The sequence below is a fragment of the Parus major genome, chromosome 2, assembly GCF_001522545.3.
Source record: "Parus major isolate Abel chromosome 2, Parus_major1.1, whole genome shotgun sequence".
Taxonomy (NCBI): domain Eukaryota; kingdom Metazoa; phylum Chordata; class Aves; order Passeriformes; family Paridae; genus Parus; species Parus major.
In genome coordinates this window covers 150,074,604-150,097,595 of record NC_031769.1, presented here as the reverse complement: position 1 = coordinate 150,097,595, position 22,992 = coordinate 150,074,604, and the positions used below count along the sequence as shown (strand labels likewise).

Below are 22,992 nucleotides of genomic sequence, written 5' to 3'. Positions count from 1 at the left end.
CGCCGGCGCCGCCGAGGAACCACCTCGCCAAGGGCCTGGAGGATCAGTACCCTGTGGAGGTGAGCTGGCTTTGGCGTGGGGGATAGTGCAGCCCTGGCTGGGTGCTGTTTGGAAGAGTTGTGTTCGATGGGGACCGGCCTGCTGGGTTCTTGGGGCTGAGATGTCATCGTAGAAAGGCTTGGGCTCGGGGTGGAAGGGACGTGAAAGCCCATCCAGACCTACCACGTGCCGTGGGCAGGGACACCTCCCACTGTCCCAGGCTGCTCCATGCCCTGTCCAACCTGGCCACAACCTGGCCTTGAGAACTTCCAGGGATGAAGTAGCCACAGCTTCTCAGGACGACCGGTGCCAGGGCCAAACCACCATCACAGGGCAGGATTTCCTCCCAGTATCCCATTTAACCCTGCCCACGCTCAGGGGGAACCCATTCCCTCTTCTGTCACTCCAGGCCCTTGTCCAAAATCCCTCTCCAGCTGTCTTGGAGCCCCAGTCTAGCTCTTCTCCAGGTTGCAGCGTACCACACAGGGAATCCCCTTGTCCCATAAGTGTTCACCTTGTGCTTACCCGTGCAAAACAGCCCTGACTCTACGTTTGTCAGTGTTTGTGGTCTGTGTGTGATATCTTTCACTGCCCTTGACACTGCTTCTTGTTCCCTTAAGGAAATTCACCTGGTGAAAGCAGGTGGTCCCCTGGGCCTCAGCATCGTCGGTGGCAGTGACCATTCCAGTCATCCCTTTGGGATTCATGAACCAGGTGTCTTCATCTCCAAGGTAGAGTCCCAGGAGAGCTGCTCTGAGTGTTCCTGAGCTGTTGGTTATTGGGATTAAGGTGAAGCATTTTGCTGTGAGTCCAGATGTGCAGGATGGATTTGCAGAAGAGGGGCATAAGAGAGGGATGTGCCAAGGGTTGTTTGTACTGGATGTGCTGCTGCTGGAGCCATCTGAGGGCATGTTAAAGCCTCAAACCTACATAATCCATGCTGAACCCTTTGGAGGGTTAGCTTTTGAAATTGCTGAGTTCATGTTGGCTTTAATGAATCCTGGGAAGATGCTGGCATTGCAGAACTCCAGTCATTACGGGGAAGGTGCTGGTGGGATGAGTGTGTGACTACTGGGGCACCCAGAGCTGCTCTGCTGCACTCAGGCCAGTGTCCTTTGATCCCACGTTCCCACTCCTGTGGTGACATCAGCTCATGCCACTGGGGACAGCACACAGGCTGGCCACTGGCTGCAGCCCATTCCCTTACAGTCCTGCACAGCCATGCTTACTGGAGTAGGAATGCTGGAGAGGACATCTGTGCTGAGCCCTTTCTGCTTCATGACTTCTCCTGTCACTTGGAGATGCTGAACCTGACTCGTCTGACAGCTGTGGCTGGGTTCAGGCCTTGTTGAGGGCTGTTTGGAGTTCCAGCAGTGATGCCTGCCAGGTCTCCTCCTTCATGTGCCCATGGCTTTTCTTGCAGTGCATCAGCAGGTCAATGGGACAGGATTTGCCCTTCTCAAAGCAAAGCTAACTCTTTCCCACCATCCTTGCTTGCCCATGTTCTCACAGATTTCACCCTTTCCTTGCTGACTGCTTTGTTTCACAAGAACACAGGTTTGGTTCTATGTTCAGACCCCCTGTGGCTCTGAGGAGCCCCTGCAGAGTGCTGGGTGAGGACTGGGGTAGTACTGGTGCTGTCAGTCCTGGTTACAGTCATAGGCAAAATAATGGCAACACTGGCACAGGATGGGTTCAGATGAAATTTGGAATATGAGGATAACATGGAATAGCACTTCAGAGCACATCCCACTCCATTCTTTGCCAGTGTCTCAGGTATGTCACCTCTTAGGGAACTTTGTCTGCAGAGAGAGGAGTCAGAGCAGGCCTGCAGGGTGTTGGAGGATGCCTGGGGACACAATCACATCTCCAAGGAGAGATGGCCTTCCCTTCTCTAGCTGTGCTGGTGGCTCTCTGCAGGTGATCCCGCGGGGGCTGGCGTCACGCAGCGGGCTCCGTGTGGGGGACAGGATTCTGGAGGTGAACAGCATCGACCTGCGCCACGCCACCCACCAGGAGGCTGTGAACGCGCTGCTCTCCAACGCTCAGGAGCTCACCATGCTGGTGCGCAGAGACCCCCCACCACCGGGCATGCAGGTGAGGGGGCTGGGGGCAATCACACAGTGCCTGCTGGGGAACTTCTTTACCAGGCTGGAGGTCTGGGAGCGGGGTACAAGCAGACTCCTGGTTGGAATTCCCTTCTCCTTTGGCAGAATCCAGTCTCTTGTAAGTGCATCTCCAGCTGGGGCGTGGTGAGGATCTCTTGCCATGGCCGTGCTCACCGTCTCAGGGAACAGAAAAGGGCAGGTCCTCACCAACAGGAATAAACTGCCAAATGAGGGATGGGGCTAATTCAGGCCCTTTTCAGGGCACTTAGAATTGTGATCACTCTGAGGAGCGTTCCCTCAGCTGAACTTGGCCCAAAAACAAGAACACTCTTCTGTGTTTCCAGGAAATATGCATTGAAAAGGCTCCAGGAGAGAAACTGGGCATCAGCATCCGGGGAGGAGCCAAGGGCCATGCTGGCAATCCGTTTGATCCCACTGATGAAGGCATCTTCATCTCCAAGGTACCAGAGCAGCACCTCTGCAGGCACTGCCAGGGAAGAGTGAGTGATCCCTGGGGAGCTGTTTTGGAATGTGCTCTCAGGTTCACTGGTGCATCAGTGCTGGAGATTCCCCCTCCAGCAAAGGAGACAAGTCCTTGTCCTTTGGTATTTCCTCCTCCACAACAGCTACACAGTTTCTTGTATTTCCTGCTTGCCTTTATTTTGCTTGGTGTTTCTTGTGTTTTTTTCTGTAATGCAAATATACATGTCTTTCCTTGTACCCCCATTCCTGTTGGTCCCCTTGTGCCTGTGCTTCCTGCCCACTGAGACATGCAAGCTCTTTCCTCCTTCCCATGGAAAGTGTCTGGAATTCTTAACCTTTTCTCCTGCGCCATGCACTCTGTGTGGAACTTTTTTTGTTCCTTTTTGAGGTGACTACTTGTGTCACAAATACTTCTCACATTGCTTTTCCTCCAGAAATTACATGTTTTTTTGTTTAACTTATGCTTGTGCTTATCAGTTTATGCTTCACCCAACCCTTTCCAAAAAGTTTTTATTTCTTTGCTGGCAGCAGAGTGCAGTAAGACACATAATAAGACAGCAATAAGTGGTGTCATTTTGGTCTTGCTGCTGACAACGAGGACTCTGGGTGTTCACCTTAGTGTCACTGGTTCCCTCTTTAGCTGTTTTTTTGGGGTAGAAACTGATGTGAGTTGTCCTCATGGCTGAAGACACTCCATAATTTGCAGTCAGCCCTGATAATTGATAATTGGTTGCCATTAGGGCAAGGGAACATTCAGCATTTGTTGTTACGTGGCTGTAACTGTTTTATCTGAGTTCTAAAGTTAAAAGAATAAATTCCCTCTTTCAGAGTGACAGTTTCATGTTCACCTGGGACATTTCTAACAACAGAGAAAGCAAACCTGGGATTATTCTAACTGACAGTTATTTGGAGTAATTGGCTCTGGTTTTATCTGCTGCAGAATTACAGCATTTGGGGGTTGGAAGGGTCACAGTTCAGCCATGGCACAGAGTTAGTTTTCCCCATCTCCCCTCCCTGTTTTTTCCAATACTTGTTGTTTTAGCCTGCAGAGAACCAAAATCCTGAACTTGTCTGCTCTCCCTTGAGCTGTGTTACTCCCCTCAACCTCTCTTACCTGTCCTATCTGGAGGAGTTTTCCTGCCTCTGATTTTCCCTTGATATTTGTAGTAACCAAGAGACAAAGCGGTGCTTTTCCTCTTCTTCCTCTTTGCATGTCTGATCCCTGCCTCCATCCTCCTTAATTTCACTTTATTTACATTTCCATTGTGTCTCTCTCCCATCACAAAATGATTTTCTGTGAGCTCCATCACGATGTGACAGCTTTTCCTTCTCACCTGCTTCTTTCCTTGGGACAGCACATTTCAAGTTCACATTCTTTTATCTCACTTTATAAAAGATTCTTGCACTCCCGTTCCCTCCCCCAGCCTGTCCTTCCTGTTGTGCCCTCTCCAGAGCACTTGCAGACGCTTTCCCTGACTCTCAGCTGAGGTGTGTGCTGTCCAGTCCTGCTGCCCTGGTCCCCAGGCTCTCCTGTCCTCCCGGCTGCTCCAGTCACGCTCTGGCTCTGCTGTGTTCCAGGTGAGCTCCTCCGGGGCCGCAGCCCGGGACGGCCGCCTGAAGGTGGGGATGCGGATCCTGGAGGTGAACCACCAGAGCCTGCTGGGGATGACGCACACGGAGGCCGTGCAGATCCTGCGGGGCGTGGGGGACGCGCTCCTCGTGCTGGTCTGTGACGGCTTCGACCCCAAGGCTGCGGCTGCCATCGAGGTGAGCGCTGGAGTGCAGGTGCCTTGGAGTCACCAGAATCCCCCCACGTGGATCCCACCTCTTTCTTTCTTCACAGAACACTGGATTTTCCCAGCCTTTTGCTCTCAATGTTTTTGGTTTTTTGAGGTCCCAGATTTCAGAGTCCGACCTATGATGTGAACTGGAGGGGGTCTCCACTCTAGAAAAGCAGTGGTCCCTCAGGACTGTCCTTCTCAGCTGTTCCAGAACTGCCCCACAGTAGACCTGCACTGGAAAAAAAAAAAGTCAAGCTCATTTTCACTAGGCTATTTATGCCCATTTTTTCTTGGCCAGTGTTACATTTAGGCTAAATGGTCTGGCTCTTTATTGGTGTTCATCTTTATTGGTAGAACTTCCCTGGAGCAATCCTGTGCCCTCTCAGATTGCTGTTTCCAAGGCTTAGCTAGTCAGCTTTTGTATTCTCCAATAGAATATGAAGCAAGTCCCTGCTCCTTATCCCCTTATTGCACCTGGAGCAATTTAAATTCAGCTTACTTCAACCTTGGGTTCCTCAAACAGTTGTCAATCTAAATGGCAGGGATCAAGCTGGATACTCTTCAGGTCCCTTCCAACCCAAACAAGGCTGGGGTTCTATGAAATCAGCTTTCAGGTTGTTGAAAGAATTATGGTTCTGACTTGCTTGGGATTGTCCTGGTGCTCTGGATGTGGGAGGCTGGAATAGGGAATTTTTGGAATGGCACTCTGTGGGCTTCCACCAGGTGGGATTTGCCGTTTGCTTTGCAGATGTCCCCAGGAATCATTGCAAACCCTTTTGCTGCTGGCATTGGGCGCAAGAACAGCCTGGAGAGCATCTCCTCCATTGACCGGGATTTGAGCCCCGAGGAACTGGAGATCCTGCAGAAGGTGTGTGTTGTGCTGAGCTGGGAGCATGTCAGACTGCAAGCAGTTTCTGGAAATCTCTAGTGTCTCCCTTGGTGCATGCAGCCTGCAGTGTGCTGTGCAGTGGACGTGGCATGGGATCAGCAGAACCCAGCACTTGGATCAGGAACTCGCTAGGATGGGACTGTGACACCTTCATCAGGTTCTAGATGCTGCAGGTGTGGAGAGAGCAGTGGGTGAGGTGGCTCTAACTCTGCTCTCTCCTAGGAGATGGAAATGGTGAGAGAAGCCACTCAGTGGGAGAGAGAAGAAATGGAGAAAGTGGTGAGAGATGATCTGTGTAGCAGAATCTGTTTGTGGCAATGGCTCTGCTGAGCCTGTGAGTCCCAAGGAAGGTGTCACAAGTTATCTCTGCTCCACTGTAGTGCCACGGGGAGCTCTGCAGCTCTGCCCTGTTGTCAGTGCCACGGGAATGCTGGGTCTCTGTGCTGTTGTCAGTGCCATGGGGTGGAGCTCTGGGCAATCCCTCTGTACTGCTCTGCTCTGTTGCCCTGGCTGCTCTTTGGCTTTGCTGTACCTCCTTGTACACCTCGCTGGTGATGTTCCTGTGGAATTCCCAAAGACCACCCTTGTTACTTGCCAGTACCTCCTGGCCAAGCTGCAGCTTCAAGAAAAATGGCCAATGAGCTTGGAAGTACCAAATTTAATCAATTTTCTGTCCAGCACCCTGTGACTGACAGAGCTTTTGTGAGCAAAGATGAGAACACACAGCTCCGAGCTGCCCTGAGCGGAGAAGTGATGCTGCTGGTCAGCCACAGCTTTGTGCTCCTCGGTTCACATGGTCATTTCTCTGCTTTGCTGTGAGTTTTGTGTCTCTGCCCACTGGCTCAGCCTTGCACAGGAAGAGAATTTCACAGAAGGAGACTTTCACAGAAGTAGATCAGCAGAATCAAGCCTCTTGAGGACTTAGAGTTTTCTAGTCATCCCTTTTAAAACAGTAGTTTATCCAGTCTGAGTCACTGGAAGAGGGGAAACTGAATTCTTCAGTGTTGTCAGTGAGGAATCTGCTCTCTTGGCAGATGTGTGTACATTTTTCAGGTGTTTCATCAGGTTTCTGGTTCTGAAGTTTCCCTGGGCTGTCTCTGCAACTGCAGTTCCTGAGTTTGTTCACATTTGCTGCCCCACAAAAGCAGGGTGAAGTTGGCAGTCCTGGAAGGAAGTCAAATGACTTTATAGAATGATCTTCAATCTGATCCAGTTGAAGATGCCCCTCATTGCAGGGGTTGGACAAGATAACCCTGGAGGGTCTCTTCCCACCCAAACCATCCTGACTGATTTGGGCAGGAGGGACCTCAGCAATTCTCTTGGTTCAGCCCAGAGCAGAGGCAATTCAAATCAGATTCAGATTTTTCCTGTAAAATGTATAATTCCTTGCCTGGGAAGGAACTCAGACTGGTTTGATGTGGTTTCAGCAAAGCTGATTTCATTGTGTTTCTGTCTGAGCAAACGATATTCCTGCCAGATTTCAGGCTGACAGTATATGGGATTGAATATGGATGTATGGACTGAAATACATTCCAGGAGACTTCAGGTACTGTGGGTCAGGTTCAGCATTCCTAACATCTGAGAGTATACCAAGTGTGGCCCCAAACTATGTTGCTCAGGCTGAGCAGGTGGCCTTCATCCAGGCTCAGGTGGAGAAAGACTTTGCCAAAATTTATACAGAGATTACTTAAAAATACTTGGGTCAAAAAAGAAACCCAGAAAAGCCTTTATGATTGGTGAAGTAGCCTTGGCCATATCTCATCTTAAAAAGCACTGATGCATTTTGGTGTCTCTCCCCTTGGTGTGTCAGGAGGAGGCAGCAGTGGATGCTCCAGGCTCCTTGGACCTCCTGGGATCCTCAGGCCTGGGACCAAATACATGTTCTTCTGCTGGGCCTTTTAAACCTTGAATCTGGGATTATGTCTCTCAAACTGACTCTGATGATTAAATTTATCCCCATGATGGAGCCAGCACTCCGTGGTGGCCATTGGAATGCGAAGTTCCTGCCCATGCCTGATCCCTGGTAATTTCTGTCACTGTTTCTGGACTGTTTTTTCTTGCTCTTCAGTGTTTGATGTTTGTTCAAGAGCAATAGACACCAAATGTGTCTCCAGCCCACAGCGTGCTGCCAACTGAATAACTGGGAGGAATTATGCCTTTGCTCTGCTCATGGCAGAAGTTTTCAAACCCATTCTCTGCTGACACCTCTTGCCTCCAGTTCTCTGATAATTCAGTTTCTAGTAGAACTGTAACTCTGAGGCTCTGTGGACTGATTCCTGGTGCTGTCTCCTGGCTCTGTGGCTGTAGTTATTTTTCTAGTCTTAATCCAGGTCCTCCCCAGCTGTTGTCAGAGGTGGATTTGGAGCATGCCACAGCTCCATCTGGGCTGGCTGGTGCTCCTGTCACTCCTCAGAACGTGACCTCAGAGAACAGTCACACACCAGATTAGTGTCTCCTGGAGCCCTCACCCTACAGAGAACTCTTGGCCAAAACAAGCATAACCAGATTCAGAATAAATTTGAATATCCCTCAATATCCTTTTGGGAGTTTGTGATCCTCCAGGGCATTTGTGACTTCCCCTGCTGCTTATCCTTGCCTGGGAGTCAAGGGGTGATGTGGGGCAGTGGGAATCTGTAACCAGATGGAATGGTTAATGGAATCTGTTGAAGAACAGGGCCCAGCAGAATTTTCAGATGACTCCCTCTCAGCTGCCTTCCACCTCCCATGCTCCCAGTGTCAGGACCTCTGGACCATCTGTGTGGGAAGAACAGCTGGGAGGGTTCCATAGACAAGAGAAGGGAAGGATGCTGCTGTGCTGTCCCCAGGCCTGGCTCTGCCCACAGGTTCCAGGTGACAAGACACAGAAATATCAGTGCCCAGAAATCAGTCCTTAGGACAAGTCCCACACTGTTCCCTTCCTCTTGCAGCCTGCAAGCAAGCCCGTGCCTGGGGCTTTTGGATCAGTCACTGGTCACTGTCTAATGCCTCTGCAGGCTGACAGCTGGTGCTGAGCTCACCTTGTGCCATGACCTTCCTGTCCCTTTGCTTGTATTTACACCATTCTGTACGTGATGCTGTTAAGAGCCAGCAAGACCTGTGCTCTGTAGATTTGATTTTCCATTCCCTTCCCTGTCCTGTCTGTGCTCCATCAGGGTGTCTCTTCTAGCAGTGAGCAAACTCCTCCTCTCCCTTGGTGTAGCTTATGTTTGGGGGCACAGTAGCTCTCCTTACTTGCCCCAGGATTGTCCCTGCTGAGGATCTTGGGGACACCTGCTCTCGCCCCTCACCTGTGGCACCCCGGTGATCTTGTTCTGTCGCTGTCCAAGTGCCAAATGCCAGCTCCTCCTTCCCTGGTCCCGGTGTTCGTGCGGGGTTTCTGCTCCCCCTCTCCTGGTGCTGGCACTGCTGTGTCCCCTCAGCAGCTGGTGCCCAGCACGTGTGACCTCTGTGCCTCTCTCTTGTCTCTCTGCTCTGGCTCTGTCTGTCCCGTGGAAGGAGCGGCTGCGTAGGGAGCGGGAGGCAGCCACGCAGCAGCTGGAGGAGGAAGCGGAGGTGAGCAGCACAGGGGAAGGGCTGGAGAGGCCCAGAAAAGGGCTACAGCTAGATTGGAAGGCTGGAAAAGTCCCCAAAAAGAGTTTGCTCCCCAAAGCTTGTGTTCTCCACTCCCTCCCCTAAAAGGATGTGGCTTTGGGGATAAGAGAAGAGGATCGGAACCAAAGAAATGTGTAAGGGATTGAGGAAAACAGGGACTGGGTTAGAAACCCTGGCTTCTATCTAGGGTTAGAAAGGCAATACATGGGAAGCAAAATTGAATGAAGTTGTATGGTGAGTGTGGGTTAAGGCCAGAAGAAGAATTCTGTACAGGACTTGCAGAATTACACGTGTCCAGATCCGGTCATTCCGGGTGCTGTTGGAGCAAACGGGTGGGCACAGCACCTTCTCTTCTCCATAGGGAAGTGGATGTGGGGGCAGGAGGAGCAGAGGAATCTGTGGTATCTGCAGTGAGTGGCCAGGGGTCTGCAGTGATACATTCTCTGGGGGATTTCTCAAGCCCTGCTCCTGCCACAAGTTCGCATGGTTGTGTTCGAGCAATTCCAGCTCTTTCTCCAGGCACTGGGAACTTTGATGAGTTTGGAGATAAGGCCTTGGTTATTATTGGGGTGGTTCCCTTTTCATTGCTCATTCTCGTTGATTTAGCTGACTTTGGGCCTGACCTGTTCCTGGTGTTTGTGGCTTTTTTCACCCCTCTCCAGAACGTCCCCAGTGAACCCCTGCGCCTGGACTACCGGACCCTGGCAGCGCTGCCCAGCAGTGGCCTGCAGAGAGGGAACCGCACCGTGAGTGGAGCTGGGGGGCCTGGGGGGCTGTGGAGGTGGGGGTCCCTGCAGGGGAGGCAGGGAGGGGCTGTGGAGGTGGGGGTCCCTGCAGGGGAGGCAGGGAGGGGCTGTGGAGGTGNCCCTGCAGGGGAGGCAGGGAGGGGCTGTGGAGGTGGGGGTCCCTGCAGGGGAGGCAGGGAGGGGCTGTGGAGGTGGGGGTCCCTGCAGGGGAGGCTGTGGTTCTTCCATGACCTGCCCTCCACCTGTGCCATGGTGTGAGAGGTGACAGCGTCCTCTGCAAAGGAAAACTGGGAGGCAGACCTGTGGGGGACTCAGGCACTGAACCAGGAGGTAGCTGTGTAAGAAGGATGGGAATAAGAAAATGAGGAGAGCAACAGCCAGGCAGCTTTACCTTTTGGGAAGGGAAGTGGCAAAGTTTGAGAAGTTGCAAAAAGCAGAGTTTGGAGCAAGGCAGAAAGAATAGCCTGGAAGGAGAGAACGGGATGTGAGTGGAAGAGTGCAGGGATTTGTTGTGGAAAGAAGAGGCTCCAGAAAGCCACCAAGGATGGAGAGAAGGATTCTTGCTGACACAGCGATGACAGTGTTGTGTGCACAGCTCAGTTGTAAATCCATTGTGGGATGGTGTTTAGGAAGGGGCAGGGATGAGAGTGCTGAAACTGAAAGTATTAAAAATAAAATAAACTTTAAGGCCAGGCTGGACAGTGCTTGGAGCCATCCATCTAGTGGCAGTGTCTGCCACTGGTGCTCTAGTGGAAATGTCCCCGACCATGCCAGGGGGTGGGACTGGCTGGTCTTCAGGGCCCCTTCCAACCCAAACTGCCCTGGGATTCTGTTGAAGCCAAGATTCCCCAGGCCTGCAGAAGTGAAGTGGCTGTGGTTGTGTGTCGTGACTGAGCCCTGTGGTTCACGTATCCTGTTGTGTATCGTGACTCCTGCTGTGGACATTCCTGTCCTGTGCCCTGCTTGCCAGTCCCTCATATGTAGTGATCAAGAGAAACTCCAGATTTCACAGACTTCACATATTACAAACTTAACCCTCTCCTGTGCTGTTTAAAATCTCACCTCTCCATATTTTCTTTCTTTTATCTTTCCTGCATCGCACCCATTCTGCTGAGTTTCTGCCTGCTCCTTCACGCATCCTCAGTCTTCTTCCTCTACTCCTGTGTCAGCAAGATCTCGCTTTGCTGGCATCATCCCATTCAGCATTCCCATTCCAGTGTTTCAGGATCATCTCTTTTGCCTTTCCTGTCTCCATCTCATTCCATGCAGACAGGTCTCCTCTCCTGTTCTCTTTCCTTACTCCAGTAACAGCTCTGCTTTGGCTCCAGCTCTGCCTCCTTTTGTTCCCACACTTCCCAAAAGCTTTTGGCTTTTCCTCTTGCTGTTCAGAGAACAAAGCAGTATCAGGAAAAGGCCTATTTTTAGCATCTCTGAGTGTAACTCAGGAGCTGAAAGAGGGGGAGAGTCAGCCCCAGGCAGCAGCTGCCTCCGTGCAGGACAGCTCGAGCGTGGTCCAGAGCAGAGCAGGGAATGCCAGGCACGGGAATGTGGGGCCAGGACGCCGGGGTGCTGGGCAGCTTCTATAAATGTCCCGTTCCAGGGAAGGGCCCAGGGGTGCCTGGGTTTGTCCAGCTGCCACCAGCCCTGTCTTTGCTGTGCTCTGAAAAGTCCATCTGCCTGGATGGTGGGGACAGGGAGGTTCTGGAGGTCCTTCAGGAGCTGCCCTGGAGGACCTGTTAGGTGACTGCTGGAAGACTCAGCCAGGGTCAGTCCAGCCAGTGGAAGATCAGGAGGGTCAGTGACAGATTGTCTATCTCTGGACAACCTCACACAGATGACTGGTGCTCTTGCCCTGTTCCCATTGTGGTTTTCTCTTTCTCACTGTCTCCAGGCCAATTCTCACCACAGACACTCTCCTCTGAGCAGTGGCTGGGTGTCTTTTACTGCTGCACAGTCCCCTGTGAGGGAGCTGCAGCGAGCTGTTCCTGTCCTCACCGTGCCACACAAGGTTCTGTAGGGAACTGTTCTTGCTGTGGAGCAGGAGGAGGTGCAGGTCCATCTGTCCACTGTGGAAGAGGATCTCTCCTGACCACTGCAACTGTGGGTGGAACTGGTCCTGAGGATTCCCCAAGAACAGCCACCAGACAAGGGAGCAGGTGTTTGTCTGTCTTGGATTGATCTGTGTTACTGCATCTGGGTCCCCTTGTGAGCAGGATTTGACAAAGGCTGATGAGGTGCTCATTCTGCTTGTCCACAGTTACAAGCCAAACTGAAAATTGCCATTGGAAGCAGCAAGGGAATGTTTGTTTGGGGGATGGGCTTTGGCCATGCCCTGAGAAGCTGTGGCTGCCCCATTCCTGGAAGTGTCCAAGGCCAGGTTGGATGGGACTTGGTGCAGTGGAAGATGTCCTTGCCATAGCAAGGGGGTGGAACAACATGAGCTTTCAGGTCCCTTCCCACCCAAACCATCCTGGGATTCTGTGACTCTGACATTTCCCTTACAGAAGTCAAAGAGCTGCTCCAGTCTGTCTTCACACTGAACAGAAATGAAAGCCAGACCTATGACAGCAATTTTGTTCACAGCAAAATGATCAAAGTCTAGTTTTGTTTCTGGACTATGAGAAATGGAGAAGACTTGACATGTATCAATACCAGGTCACCATGGTTAGTTAACTAGCAACCTTTGCTTTCTGTTCTGAATCTATTTCTCTTCAGTTTCTTGCCATTGATTCTTTTTTTTTTTTTTTTCACTTGTTCATCAGACTTAGGATTGGATTTCTTTCAGTGCCAGGAAGGATGAAAAGTAGCACATGTCTGTTCCATCTGCAAGCTGGGAAAGCTCACTGCATTGCCCAAATTTTTGCTTGCCCAAAATAGAAAATGTGGCTTGTCTGACAGGAATAGCCCCACTGAGGCCAGGGAGTGAGGAATCCCTCACTGGGACGTGTTACAGCAGGAGCTGGAGCTTGCAGCTGAGACACAGATCCAGCCCAGTTCCAGTCCAAGAACAAAACAGGGACTGAGGCTCCCCATCAACTGCCAGGCATTGTGGCACTCTGAAGAAAAGCGGTTAAAACAGGGTTTTTACCTTCAAAAATCACACAGCCACAAGAGCAGAATTTCTCAGGGTAACACAGGCTTCACTGGTGAGGAAACACGATATGAGCCAGGGCTCTGCCAACCACAGAGGTTGAGTTAGGGGAGGGCCTCCGAAATTCCTGAGCCTCCCAGCTGCCATTGTAGTCACCAGCCCACCCTTGAGAACTATTTTGGTGACTGCTGCCATGACACAGGAGCTGAGGAATTCGTTCTGAGCAGGAGAAGTCTTTCTGCTCCCTGGAGGCACTTGGATGGAAGCTCTGGTCTTTGCTCTCTGCCTGTCGCTGCTCCTCTAAGGAAGGAAGGCTCTGGCTGGGGTAACAAATTCTCTTCTGTGGCATTAAGAGGAAGGGTCAGGGCTTCACTCGGGCTGTGTGCATTGAGCCCAAACCCAGCTGGGACTGCCTCAGTCCTGCCAGCAGGAGCCACCCAAAGGGTGTGTGCTGCACTGAGCTCTGGTGTTCTGGGTGTGGTGTGATGCAGTGGGGCTGCTGAAGCCTGTTCACCTGTGCAGGTGTGGTGGAAGTGCACGGGGTGGGTGTTGTGTGACTCTGTGGCAGCGCTGGGGTGACAGCAGAGGCTGGGCCATAGGTCATGGGACTCAGTGAAGTTGAGGTTGAACTGGAGGATCTCCAGAGATGCCTTCCAGCCCCGGCTGTTCTGAGATTCTGTGTGCTGAGGTGAGCAGGGGGGAAGCATGTGCTTGTGCAGGTGTTGGAAGTGGCTTTGGCTGGGGAGCAGCTGCAGGAAGGTGTGCGAGTTGAGGAGTGCAGGCAGTGCTTGTGCCTGCACACCCCGGGGTGTGTGTGCACGGCCAGCTCCTCTCCTGGGAGCGACACTGGGGGTCACAGAGCGGTGGCAGAGCAGGAGAGAGGGTTGGGGTGGTGTGCGGGCATTAGCACTGGGATTCTCTCCGCTGTCCTTCAGCAGCTGCTCTGTATTTTCTCCCTCCTCTTCTTTACTCTGTTCTCCTTATTTCTCTGCGATCCTTGTGTTTCCTCTCAGCCTGTTGTGTGCGCTGAGCCCGGCTGCAGCATGGAGGGTGACTGTGCGCTGCTGTCCCCGCCCGCGGCGTGCCACGGCCGGGAGGCGTCCCCGGAGCCGGCGGCGGCCGTCCCCGGGCCCCCTCAGCCCCCTGCGCCTCCCCAGCCGCACACGAGCGGGGCACAACAGCCCCGGGGAGACAAGCAGGACCCCGAGGGGTGTCCCTTGTCCCAGGAGCAGCTGCCAGAGACGCCAGAGTGTTTGATCGACTCGCAGCCCATCCCCTTCAGTGAGAACCCCTTTGTGGTGGCCAACCGCAGGGGCAAGGCCGCGGGCGCGGCCGGCCTGGGGGGGCCGCCCCTGGGCTACGGCCGGGGGGGCGTGCTGAAGACCAGCCCGTACTCCAAGGCAAGCAGCGTGTGGCGTGTGGCATGCACTCACACAGCCCAGGCCACTGCACCCTACTAAACCCCGGTGCCGGGCAGCACGGTGCCCGTGGGCCGGCTCCCCCGCCCCGTGTGCTGCCCCCGGGCCGGGCCGGCCCCACCGTGCCATCCTAACACGGCCTGGGGATGCTGATGTGTGCGCTGCCGAGGGGATGGATGGCATCCATCCAGGTGCCTTCCCCGCCGTCCGGGCCTTCCCTGCCTTCCCTGCCCTCCGTCCCTTCCCTGCCGTCCGTCCCTTCCCTGCCCTCCGTGCCTTCCCTGCCGTCCGTGTCCATCCCTTCCCCGCCGTCCGTGTCCATCCCTTCCCTGCAGTCCATGTCCATCCCTTCCCTGCCCTCCGTGCCTTCCCCGCCGTCCGTGTCCATCCCTTCCCCGCCGTCCATGTCCATCCCTTCCCCGCCGTCCGTGTCCATCCCTTCCCTGCCGTCCGTGTCCATCCCTTCCCCGCCATCCGTGCCTCCCCCGCCGTCCCTCCGGCTCTGCCTGGGGCAGTGCTGTCCTGAAAAGCAGACAGCCGGCAGGTCTGCTGAAAAGCCTGGTAGTGCTGGTGCCACACTTCTGTTCGTGGGCCTGAACACAGCCCTTCTTAGACATCTGGAAAAGATTCGCAACCCAGGAGCTGCTCCTCCAAGTGACACTATTTGGTAGATTGAGACTGGAATTTCAAGGGAGAACTTTGATTTCTGCCCTGGGAGATCTGTATTTGACATTCCTGTGTTGCACAGGGAACCTGTGGTGGTTCCTAGAGATGCCATCCTCCAGATGAGCACCACCTTGCTCTCCCCTTCTTCCTTGTTTAGCCTTTTGGGAGGTGTGAAAATCAAAACAGCCCCACATAAACAGCCCCATACACAGTGGATAAACCAAGCAAGCAACAAACGTAATCCTCAGCTGTAGTGATCTTGGAGGTGTTTTAGTTCCTTGGTAGGAATTTCACAGGTGTGTAGCCAGGTAAGCTTAGAACAAGGTGTCTGTAATCTGTGCTCCAGTATAAACTTCAGGTCACTTCAGGCTTGGTGTTTGAAAATACTGACTTGATTCAACTCAGCATGTGCATGGCTGTGGTGTTAGTGACTGGGAGCTGTAGGTTTGCCTAAATAGTTCCCTAAATCCCAAATGACCTGCTTCTACCTTAAGGCATTTGAAATACTTGTGAAACACACTCCTCGTGCTGCAGTCAGAGTGCAGGTGGTCCCTGGAGCGCTGCTCTCTGTTCAGCTCAGCTGAGCCTCAGTGCCAGAGGTTTCTCTGGAAGCCAGGAGAGCCCTGTCTCCCCCCAGCCAGGAATGGCTTTCAGTGTCTGTTCAGCAGGAGGTTTTGCCTGGTTTGCCTCTGCCTTTGAGGGCTGTGGGGAGTCAGGGAAGAGGATTCCTGGGCTGTGCTGTGAGGCAGAGGCTGTAAACTGATCCAGCTGGCCTCGCAGGGCACTGGGATATGATCCCAGTTCCAATGTTTAACGTCATCCCCTCGCTCTCTCTAGCGCTTTTTGGCATGTGCCAGCTGCTGCTGGGCCCTGCTGATCCTGCTCCCTGGATGTGCAGGGTGTCCCCTGGGCTGTACAGACCCCCTCCTAATGAAGAGTAACACTCGAGCTTTGTCTTGAGCTTTGTATTCTCTCTTTCAGGCTCCTATGGTCGAGTCTGGGACAGGAAATTCCAGGCGTGAATCCCCCTATTCTTCCAGTAATCCACAGGTGAGACTGTCCCCAGGACAGGTGATATGGGAAAGGCAGGGAGGCACTTCCAGGGATAAAGGAGAGAGGTAGCTGAGGGCAGTTTCCATCCTTGAGTCACACTGGCAAGGTGGAGGGGATCCATCAAAGCAGACAACCAGAGAGCAAGAGAGCAACTCCCTCCTTCAAAACGTGTCAGAGATCCAGGAGGATAAGCTGGTCATAAATGAGCTTTGAGGGGTAGCTTAATTGCAGGGTGATGAGGAGGGACTACAACGTAGTTGTGAATTTTTTTGGACTAGTGCCTTGTACAGAGATTCTTCAATTCTGGCAGCTAGCATGTGGTAAGAGATGGAGGAGTCAGGATTTGGAAAAGCATCTTGGGTCTGCCCAAGACCAGGACTTCCCACTGCTGCCCAGGCTTGCAGAGGGTCCCTGGGTCTCCATGTGAGGCTGGAGGTGGCCCATGTGAACTGCTGGGCAGGAGGTGGAAGGATCCCAGATGATTCTAGGTGTCCCTGCCCTCAGGGAGTGATTTGCTACAGCTCCTTGCTAGAGGCTTCCCCTCTGGAATGGGAAATATCTTTGTTTCTTGTAACTTCTGATTATATTTTTCTTTATGAACAATACCTCTTATCCCTTGACATTTGTATTCCTTATTTATGTCTGAACTTTCCTTTTCAATATCTGAGTCTTTGTTCCCCGTGTCCATCCCACAGTAGGAGGTGTCACAGCTCAGTTGAGCCTTTTGAAATTAAAATAATTTAAGTAGATTTTTAAATTTTCCCTTTACAGTCATTGCCTATTAGTGGGTCATATATTGGGGCTGGAGTGAATTGCCAGTTACGCTGTTGTTCTCTGTCCTTAGTCATTTGGGGTCTGTTGCATTCCTTTGGAGTCCAGCTGTTCTCCAGCTGCTCTTCCCACCAGCTCTGGCATTTCCCTGGTCCTCAGTGAACCATTTCAGCTCTCAGAGCTGGACAGCAGCTCTTGAGGTGAACAGAGTCACCTTGGGGTGAGGTGACAGAGGGGTTTAGGAGAAGGGCCAGGACTATGCAGGAAGCAGTAGGAGCAGCACTCCAGTCCATCTTCTGTTTCTTCTTGGCCTGTCTCACGCCTCCCTCAGTTCTTGGATCATTTGGAATTGAGTGTTCATCAGGAACACGGCAAGATTAGAAGAAGATGCTGTTATAGCTGAACAATTTCAGTGCACTTTGTTCTAGCTGTGTTTCCCTATTTACATTTCTGAAAGCAGCTGTGTTATTTGTAAGTTTTCCTTTTACCACAAGTGCAAATTTTCTTTGGTTTTCACAGAATCCCAGTGTGGTTTGGGTGAGAAGGGACCTTCAAGACAATGTCATTCCAGTCCCCTGTCATGGGCAGGGACACCTTCCACTATCCCTGCTTTTTCCAAGCCCTGTCCAAACAGGCCTTGGAGACTTTCCAGGAACGGGGCAGCCACAGCTTCTCTGGGCAACCTGTGCCAAGGTGTCATCACCTCAAAGGAAAGATTTCTTCCCAAAATCTCATGTAATCCTGTCTCTGTCAGTAGGAAGCCATTCCCCCTTGTCCTGTCCCTCCAAGCTCTTGTCCAAAGTCTCTCTCCAGCTCTCTTGGGAGCCCTTTAAGGCAGTAGAAGGGGCTCTAAGGTCTCCCTGCAGCCTTCTCTTCTCCAAGCTGAATATTCCTGGATCTCTCCTTTTCTGGGGATTCAGGAGCCTTGACCTTCAGGTTGTTGCTCCAGGGCAGTAGTTCTGAGGAATTTTGTCTCTTACTCTCTGGCTCCATCTATTTTTAATGTTAATTCTTTGGTTTCAACATCCTGTAGTCCAGCCAGAATTTATTGGTTTATTTCAGAGAATTCCTTGAGGGAAATGCAATCCTTTGTCCCAAGTTGGCATTGTGATGGTCATGCCTGGCCTGGAGTTCTGCAAGGGGGTGGGGGGAGGAAAGAGGTGTTGGTGATGGATCTGCGTGTGCCAGGCAGGGCAGAGTGGCTTCCCCCGTGGTGGGGACCCCAGCAGCTCCGGCTGCTGCAGTGTCTCTACTCCTCTCCTGTGGAAAACCCAGTCTCTCCATTTTCTCTCCCATTCTCTCCCCTGCTGATGCCCCTCCAGGTGCCCGCAGCCCCCCGGCCCCCTCACCTGGCCGGCAGGGAGACGCGCTTTGTAAGTGCTGTTGGTGTGCGGTGTGCGCTGCTCCCGCTGCCCCCGCTGCTGCTCCCCGTCCCCACGGGGGCTTGGGGTCCCCCACGGGGGCTTGGGGTCCCCCGGGGGGAGCAGCACCCCGCTGGCACCCGAGGCACGAGGGGCTGCTCCCCGTGAGCTGCTGCTGTGATGGCACCCACGGGTGCTTTGGGGAGGAGCTGCGGGGGGATGGCTTTGCTGGGGCAAGTGCGGAGGGTTGGGGATGTGCCCAGGGAATGGGCCATGGGCCACGGGCCATGAGCAGGGGATGTGCCCAGGGAGTGTGCCCAGGGAATGTGCCATGGGCCACGAGCAGGGGATGTGCACAGGGAATGGGCCATGGGCCATGGGCCGTGGGCCACGAGCAGGGGATGTGCCCAGGCACCAGGACCTGGGATGTGAGCAGGAGACAGGACCAGGGACTGTGACCATGGGCCAGGACCTGGGATGTGAGCAGGAGACAGGACCAGGGGCTGTGACCATGGGCCAGGACCAGGGGCTGTGCCCATGGGGGCCAGGACCTGGAGATGTGCCCAGGGACCAGGAGCAGGGGCTGTGCCCATGGGCCAGGACTGTGCCAGAGTTGGGGTTAGAGTTTGGAGAGGTGCAGAGAGCTGTGAGGGCCTCCTCACATAGCACAGGTGCTGGGAGAAGCTCACAGAGGTGGGCTCTGGCCTGTCCTCACTCGAAGAAGCAGGTATTGGGGGACAGGGGTTCTGTGGGACCTGGAGCTCCCCATCTAGCATGGGCAGTGGGTCAGGGGTAAACTAAAGGCTTTCAGAGTGGATTCCAGATTTACCCCTGTACTTCTGTTTGCAGGCTTCCATTAACTTCACTACATCACAGGATGACAGTAAATCAGTGAGTACAGCTGCCATGAGACCTGACTCTGGTGTTCCTGTGCATCCCCCAGCACATGGAGCTTGTTTCTTCCTCCTGTTGGTTCCTATTCTGTCTCCAGTCCTCCACTCTGCCTCAAGTTTGTACAAATGCATCAGGTCTTACATATGGTCCATCTGAAAACCCAACAGAGCTGGTTTTGCAGCTTTTACTTGTTTCCCCTTGCAGCTTCTCCTCCTGCAGGTTTTGCTGGCTTACCCAGTTCCTGCTCCCCCTCTCTGTAGTTGCAGATGCTTTCACACAACATCCAGTAGTGGTGGTGACATCTAGTAGAAGTTTCTTGCCTCTGCTCCAGTAACTGCATTTCTTGTCAGAGCTCTGACTCGATCTGGTTCACGTCCATCCACAGCTTCTGCCAATTCCCATTCCTGGTGCTCACATTTCCTGAGCTTTGTAATACTTACCATACCCTGCAAACCCTTGTAGCTGCTGCTGGCATGGCAGGTGCCTTCTTTTGTCTTGGCCTTCTCTGTAATCCACTGGTTCTGTGTAACCCTTCCTTGGCTGAGTCTCTTTTGGTGTTGGCTCCAAGAGCTCTCTCCAGTCTGGCAGCTGGTGCAGGCAGCACAGCTGAGGAAAGAAGTGGGGGGTGCATGGATTTGTTTATTCACCTGCATGGCAGACACCTCGCTGCCCTAACTGCTCATTTCTCTTCTCTCTCTCTCCCTCCCCCTTCTCCTCCTCTGCCTTTCCCCGTCCTGTCCTGGTGCACTGGCACGAGCAGACCAAGCCTGGCGTCATTCAGCCTCTGTCCCGCGTGCGACCAAGCGCTGCGCCGCACAGAGCCGAGGAGGGGGACAGCCCCAACCCCTTCCAGCAGCCTGAGCCATGCTTCAGGATCCACAGCTCTGTAAGTGGCCCAGGCTTTCCTCCCTAAAGCCACGTGCCTGCCCGGGTGGCTGCAGTGGGGCAGGATGCGCTCCCAGAGGTGGCTCTGTGGTTCGGTGGCCACGTGCCTGAGCTGGGGCTGGTGGTGTCCATGCACCAGCCTGGGCTCCCTGGGAAGGGACCCACACTCCTCACAGGCAGAGCCAGCTCACTGCATCACTCTTATTTCTTTATTTCTCTGGGCCTCCCCAGCTGCCTCATGTCTCCATGGCCCTGTCCCAGGAGTCAGCACTGCTGAAGCTTTTGTGGCCAAAATCCCCAGAGCAGATACAGGTTTAGAGCCATATTTGTGAGGTGTTGAGTTCTGTGGAGACAAAAATCTTACAGAACCTTGGTTGATGTCTGGCACTTTGGAGCAAAAGCCAATCCCATCCTGCTGATGGGTTTTATAGGTTGCAAAGTGATTGATTTTGAAAGGTTCACACTCCTGGGGCTGTTTGTTGATGGGAGAGAAAAAAACTCAGGTATTTTGGTCTTTGTCGTGATGGAAGACCTGTGTCTCTTTGATACAAAAGTGGAACGTGTCTGTGCCCATGACAGGGGGGAGGGATTGGATGGGCTTTCAGTCCCTTCCCACACAAACCATCCTGGGTGAGATCCCATTAATCCAGCCCTTCTCTCCCTGTTGATACCAAAACAGAGACCTGATTTGCAGGCAAACAGCTTTACAGAATCCATGGAACTGGACAAGGTTCATATTTCTCAGTGTCTTCTGATCTCACTGTGCTGTCCTTTAGCCCGTGCAGGAGCATCATCAAACAGCATTATTTAGCCCTAGTCCAGGACTGAGGAAAAACAGGCAGCCTGGAACCAGACTAGTGCAGCTGGAGGGCTGGAGGGCTGAACAGCTAAAGGGAATTTACTTTGCAGCAGGATGAAAGTGTCATTCCCCCCCACCCCTTCCATTTCTGTGATGCTTTGAGCACCCCAGTGCTGCTTTCCCCCAAAGATGGCAGGATGGGTCACAGGGAAGGTAGGTGAGGAATGGACCAGCAAAGACTGTGACAAACAGTAGGAAGGTCCCCTCAGATCTTGTCAGATGTTTCTCAGTAAGTGTAATTCTGCAAAAGGAAAATTTGAGATTAAAAGCAGATGTCCACATCACAGATCCCTAGATCAGGTCATGGAATCACAGGGTGGACAGACCTTAAAGACAGGGATGCCTTCCACTAGAGGGAATCTTGTTCAGCCCTAGAGTCATTGTGTAGCTATCCTGTTCTAGCCCAAAAAACCCTGGGTCATGTAGGCACTTGCTGTTTAAATTGGGTGAAAATCCTCAAGGACTGGGACAGCAGTGTGCCCTTGGCCAGAGGATCTGTCACAACATTCCCATGGGGTCAGTGGAGATCTGTGCCACCAACAGGACCATTGCTTCACCATCCAGGAAAGAATGGGGCTGTGAGCCTCGTGCTGCTGTGTGCAGTGTGTGTGCAGTGCTCTGCTCCTCGTGTTCCTGCCCAGGGCTCAGGAGCAGCCTTCCCAAGGCTTACATACTCCTTACATGTTCCCTCACATCTTCCTTTCCATATCCCACTCCTCAGGCTCTGTGGGCCAAGAGTGGGGCTGTGTTTCCCCATGTGGGTTTTTTCACCCCTCCTGTGCTCACCTTTACCTCCTGTCTGTCCCTGTAGCAAAAACCATCGCCACTGTCGCCACCCTCCCCTGACGAGGTCCCCATCAATGTCAAGCAGGCCTACAAGACCTTCGCAGCAGTGCCCCTGTCCCACCCACTGCTGGGGACACAGGTAACTGAGTGCTGGGGTGACAGCAGCACAGGTGTCAGCAGGCCAGAGGTGAGGAGGGAAGGAGGTGGTGATTCCTTCCCTCCAGAGAAAGCTGCTGTAGTGGAGGGACATGTTGAGGTCCTGTGGAAGTTGGAGTATGTTGATGATGCAGATGTTTATCCTGGCAGAGTATCCATCAGGTCCTGGAGGCTCATGGAATCTCACATCCTTGTTGTTCTCCCCAGACATTTGGATACTGATGAACAACCATGCTGTTCTCATGCAAAGGACCTCTGAAATTCCTGACTCCAGGGCTAGATTAAACCTGTGCTGAAACATTTTTGAATAGATGTTGATCTTCATTGGGACTCTTCTTTTTTCTCTCCATCTAGCTGAGTCCTGGAACAGTCCAGGCTAGGTGAGGCCTTGGAGGTCGTTGCCTCAATCCCCCATGCAAAACAGGGCAGCCTTGGATGTTAGAATTGCAGAATCCTGGAACATCCTGAGTTGGAAGGGACACACAAGGATGACTGAGTCCAACTCAGGATGCCCCCAAGAATCCCACCATGGGCCTAAGAGCATTGTTCAAACACCTCCAGAGTTGTAGAAGGTTGCTCAGGCAGATCCACTCAAGTTCTGAATTAGTTTTTGTGTGTTTGGATAAAGCCAGAGGTCATCTCCTTGCTCTCTTTTTGTGGGCCCATTCAGTTTGTGTAATTATAAAACTTGCTTCTTTTCCATAGCTTGTTTGCAGTTTTCAGTTTCCCCCTATGGATCCCTGGTTCACAGATAGATTTTGTGGATCAGCTTCCTCCCCCTGTAGTTCTGTTCATCCAATATCCTGTTATGCATCCCAGTAAATACAGATTTTGTTCTTTCTCATGGTATCTCTGCTTCTTTGAAGTAAATTTTGGTTGTTTTTGTCTTTGGTGTAAGCAAAGTGTGGGTGAGCTCCTGTGAACCCCTTCCAGCTCTAGCTTACCCCCTGCTCCTGTTCTGTGCCTGTTTCCCATGTTTTTCAGTTTCTGCCCTTTCAGAAGTTGTCACACCTGGTTCTGTTTAACCCTCAATTGAACATAAATCCTCATTCCTGACAATTACTAAACCTTGTTAAGTCCTGTGAATTCTGGGACAGTTTTGGAAGCCTGGCCTTGGGGACAACATGGCTGGAGGATTACAGGGGAGTGGCTGGAAACTTTCCTTTTAGAACATGCTAGTTTTTCTCTGTTCTTAGGAGCTGTCTGGTCAGAGCAGCACAGAAAACACCAAAATGGCCTTGGAGGTGAGTTCTGGAGCTGGGGCTGGAAGAAAGGTGGGAGTCATGGGGGCTGTGGATGGGGAGATGGGGTCGTAGTATGGAGGGTTGGGGAGGAAAAGAATACGGGGCAGCTGGCAGAGTAAGGGTTGGGGTGACATGGAGAGGGTGCCCATGACCTGTGGGCAGTGCTCTGGC

General features: G+C 52.7%; 1 protein-coding gene across 44 annotated transcripts in view; it reads left to right on the top strand.

Annotated features, from left to right (window-relative positions):
* SCRIB (scribble planar cell polarity protein) overlaps window positions 1-22,992 on the top strand; it is an 83,716-nt gene that overhangs the window by 41,452 nt on the left and 19,272 nt on the right. For 10 of the 44 annotated variants that reach the window (XM_033512511.1, XM_033512504.1, XM_033512522.1 and 7 more), the window contains 14 exons: window positions 1,960-2,136; window positions 2,492-2,608; window positions 4,209-4,397; window positions 5,160-5,279; window positions 5,523-5,579; window positions 8,796-8,852; window positions 9,554-9,637; window positions 13,742-14,128; window positions 15,794-15,862; window positions 17,959-18,009; window positions 18,847-18,888; window positions 19,652-19,777; window positions 21,447-21,560; window positions 22,774-22,821. In XM_033512511.1, the coding sequence (XP_033368402.1) occupies window positions 1,960-2,136; window positions 2,492-2,608; window positions 4,209-4,397; window positions 5,160-5,279; window positions 5,523-5,579; window positions 8,796-8,852; window positions 9,554-9,637; window positions 13,742-14,128; window positions 15,794-15,862; window positions 17,959-18,009; window positions 18,847-18,888; window positions 19,652-19,777; window positions 21,447-21,560; window positions 22,774-22,821 (1,638 nt within the window). The remainder of the gene's footprint in view (window positions 1-1,959; window positions 2,137-2,491; window positions 2,609-4,208; window positions 4,398-5,159; window positions 5,280-5,522; window positions 5,580-8,795; window positions 8,853-9,553; window positions 9,638-13,741; window positions 14,129-15,793; window positions 15,863-17,958; window positions 18,010-18,846; window positions 18,889-19,651; window positions 19,778-21,446; window positions 21,561-22,773; window positions 22,822-22,992) is intronic. The other 34 variants (XM_033512502.1, XM_033512503.1, XM_033512521.1 and 31 more) reach the window with 34 other exon arrangements.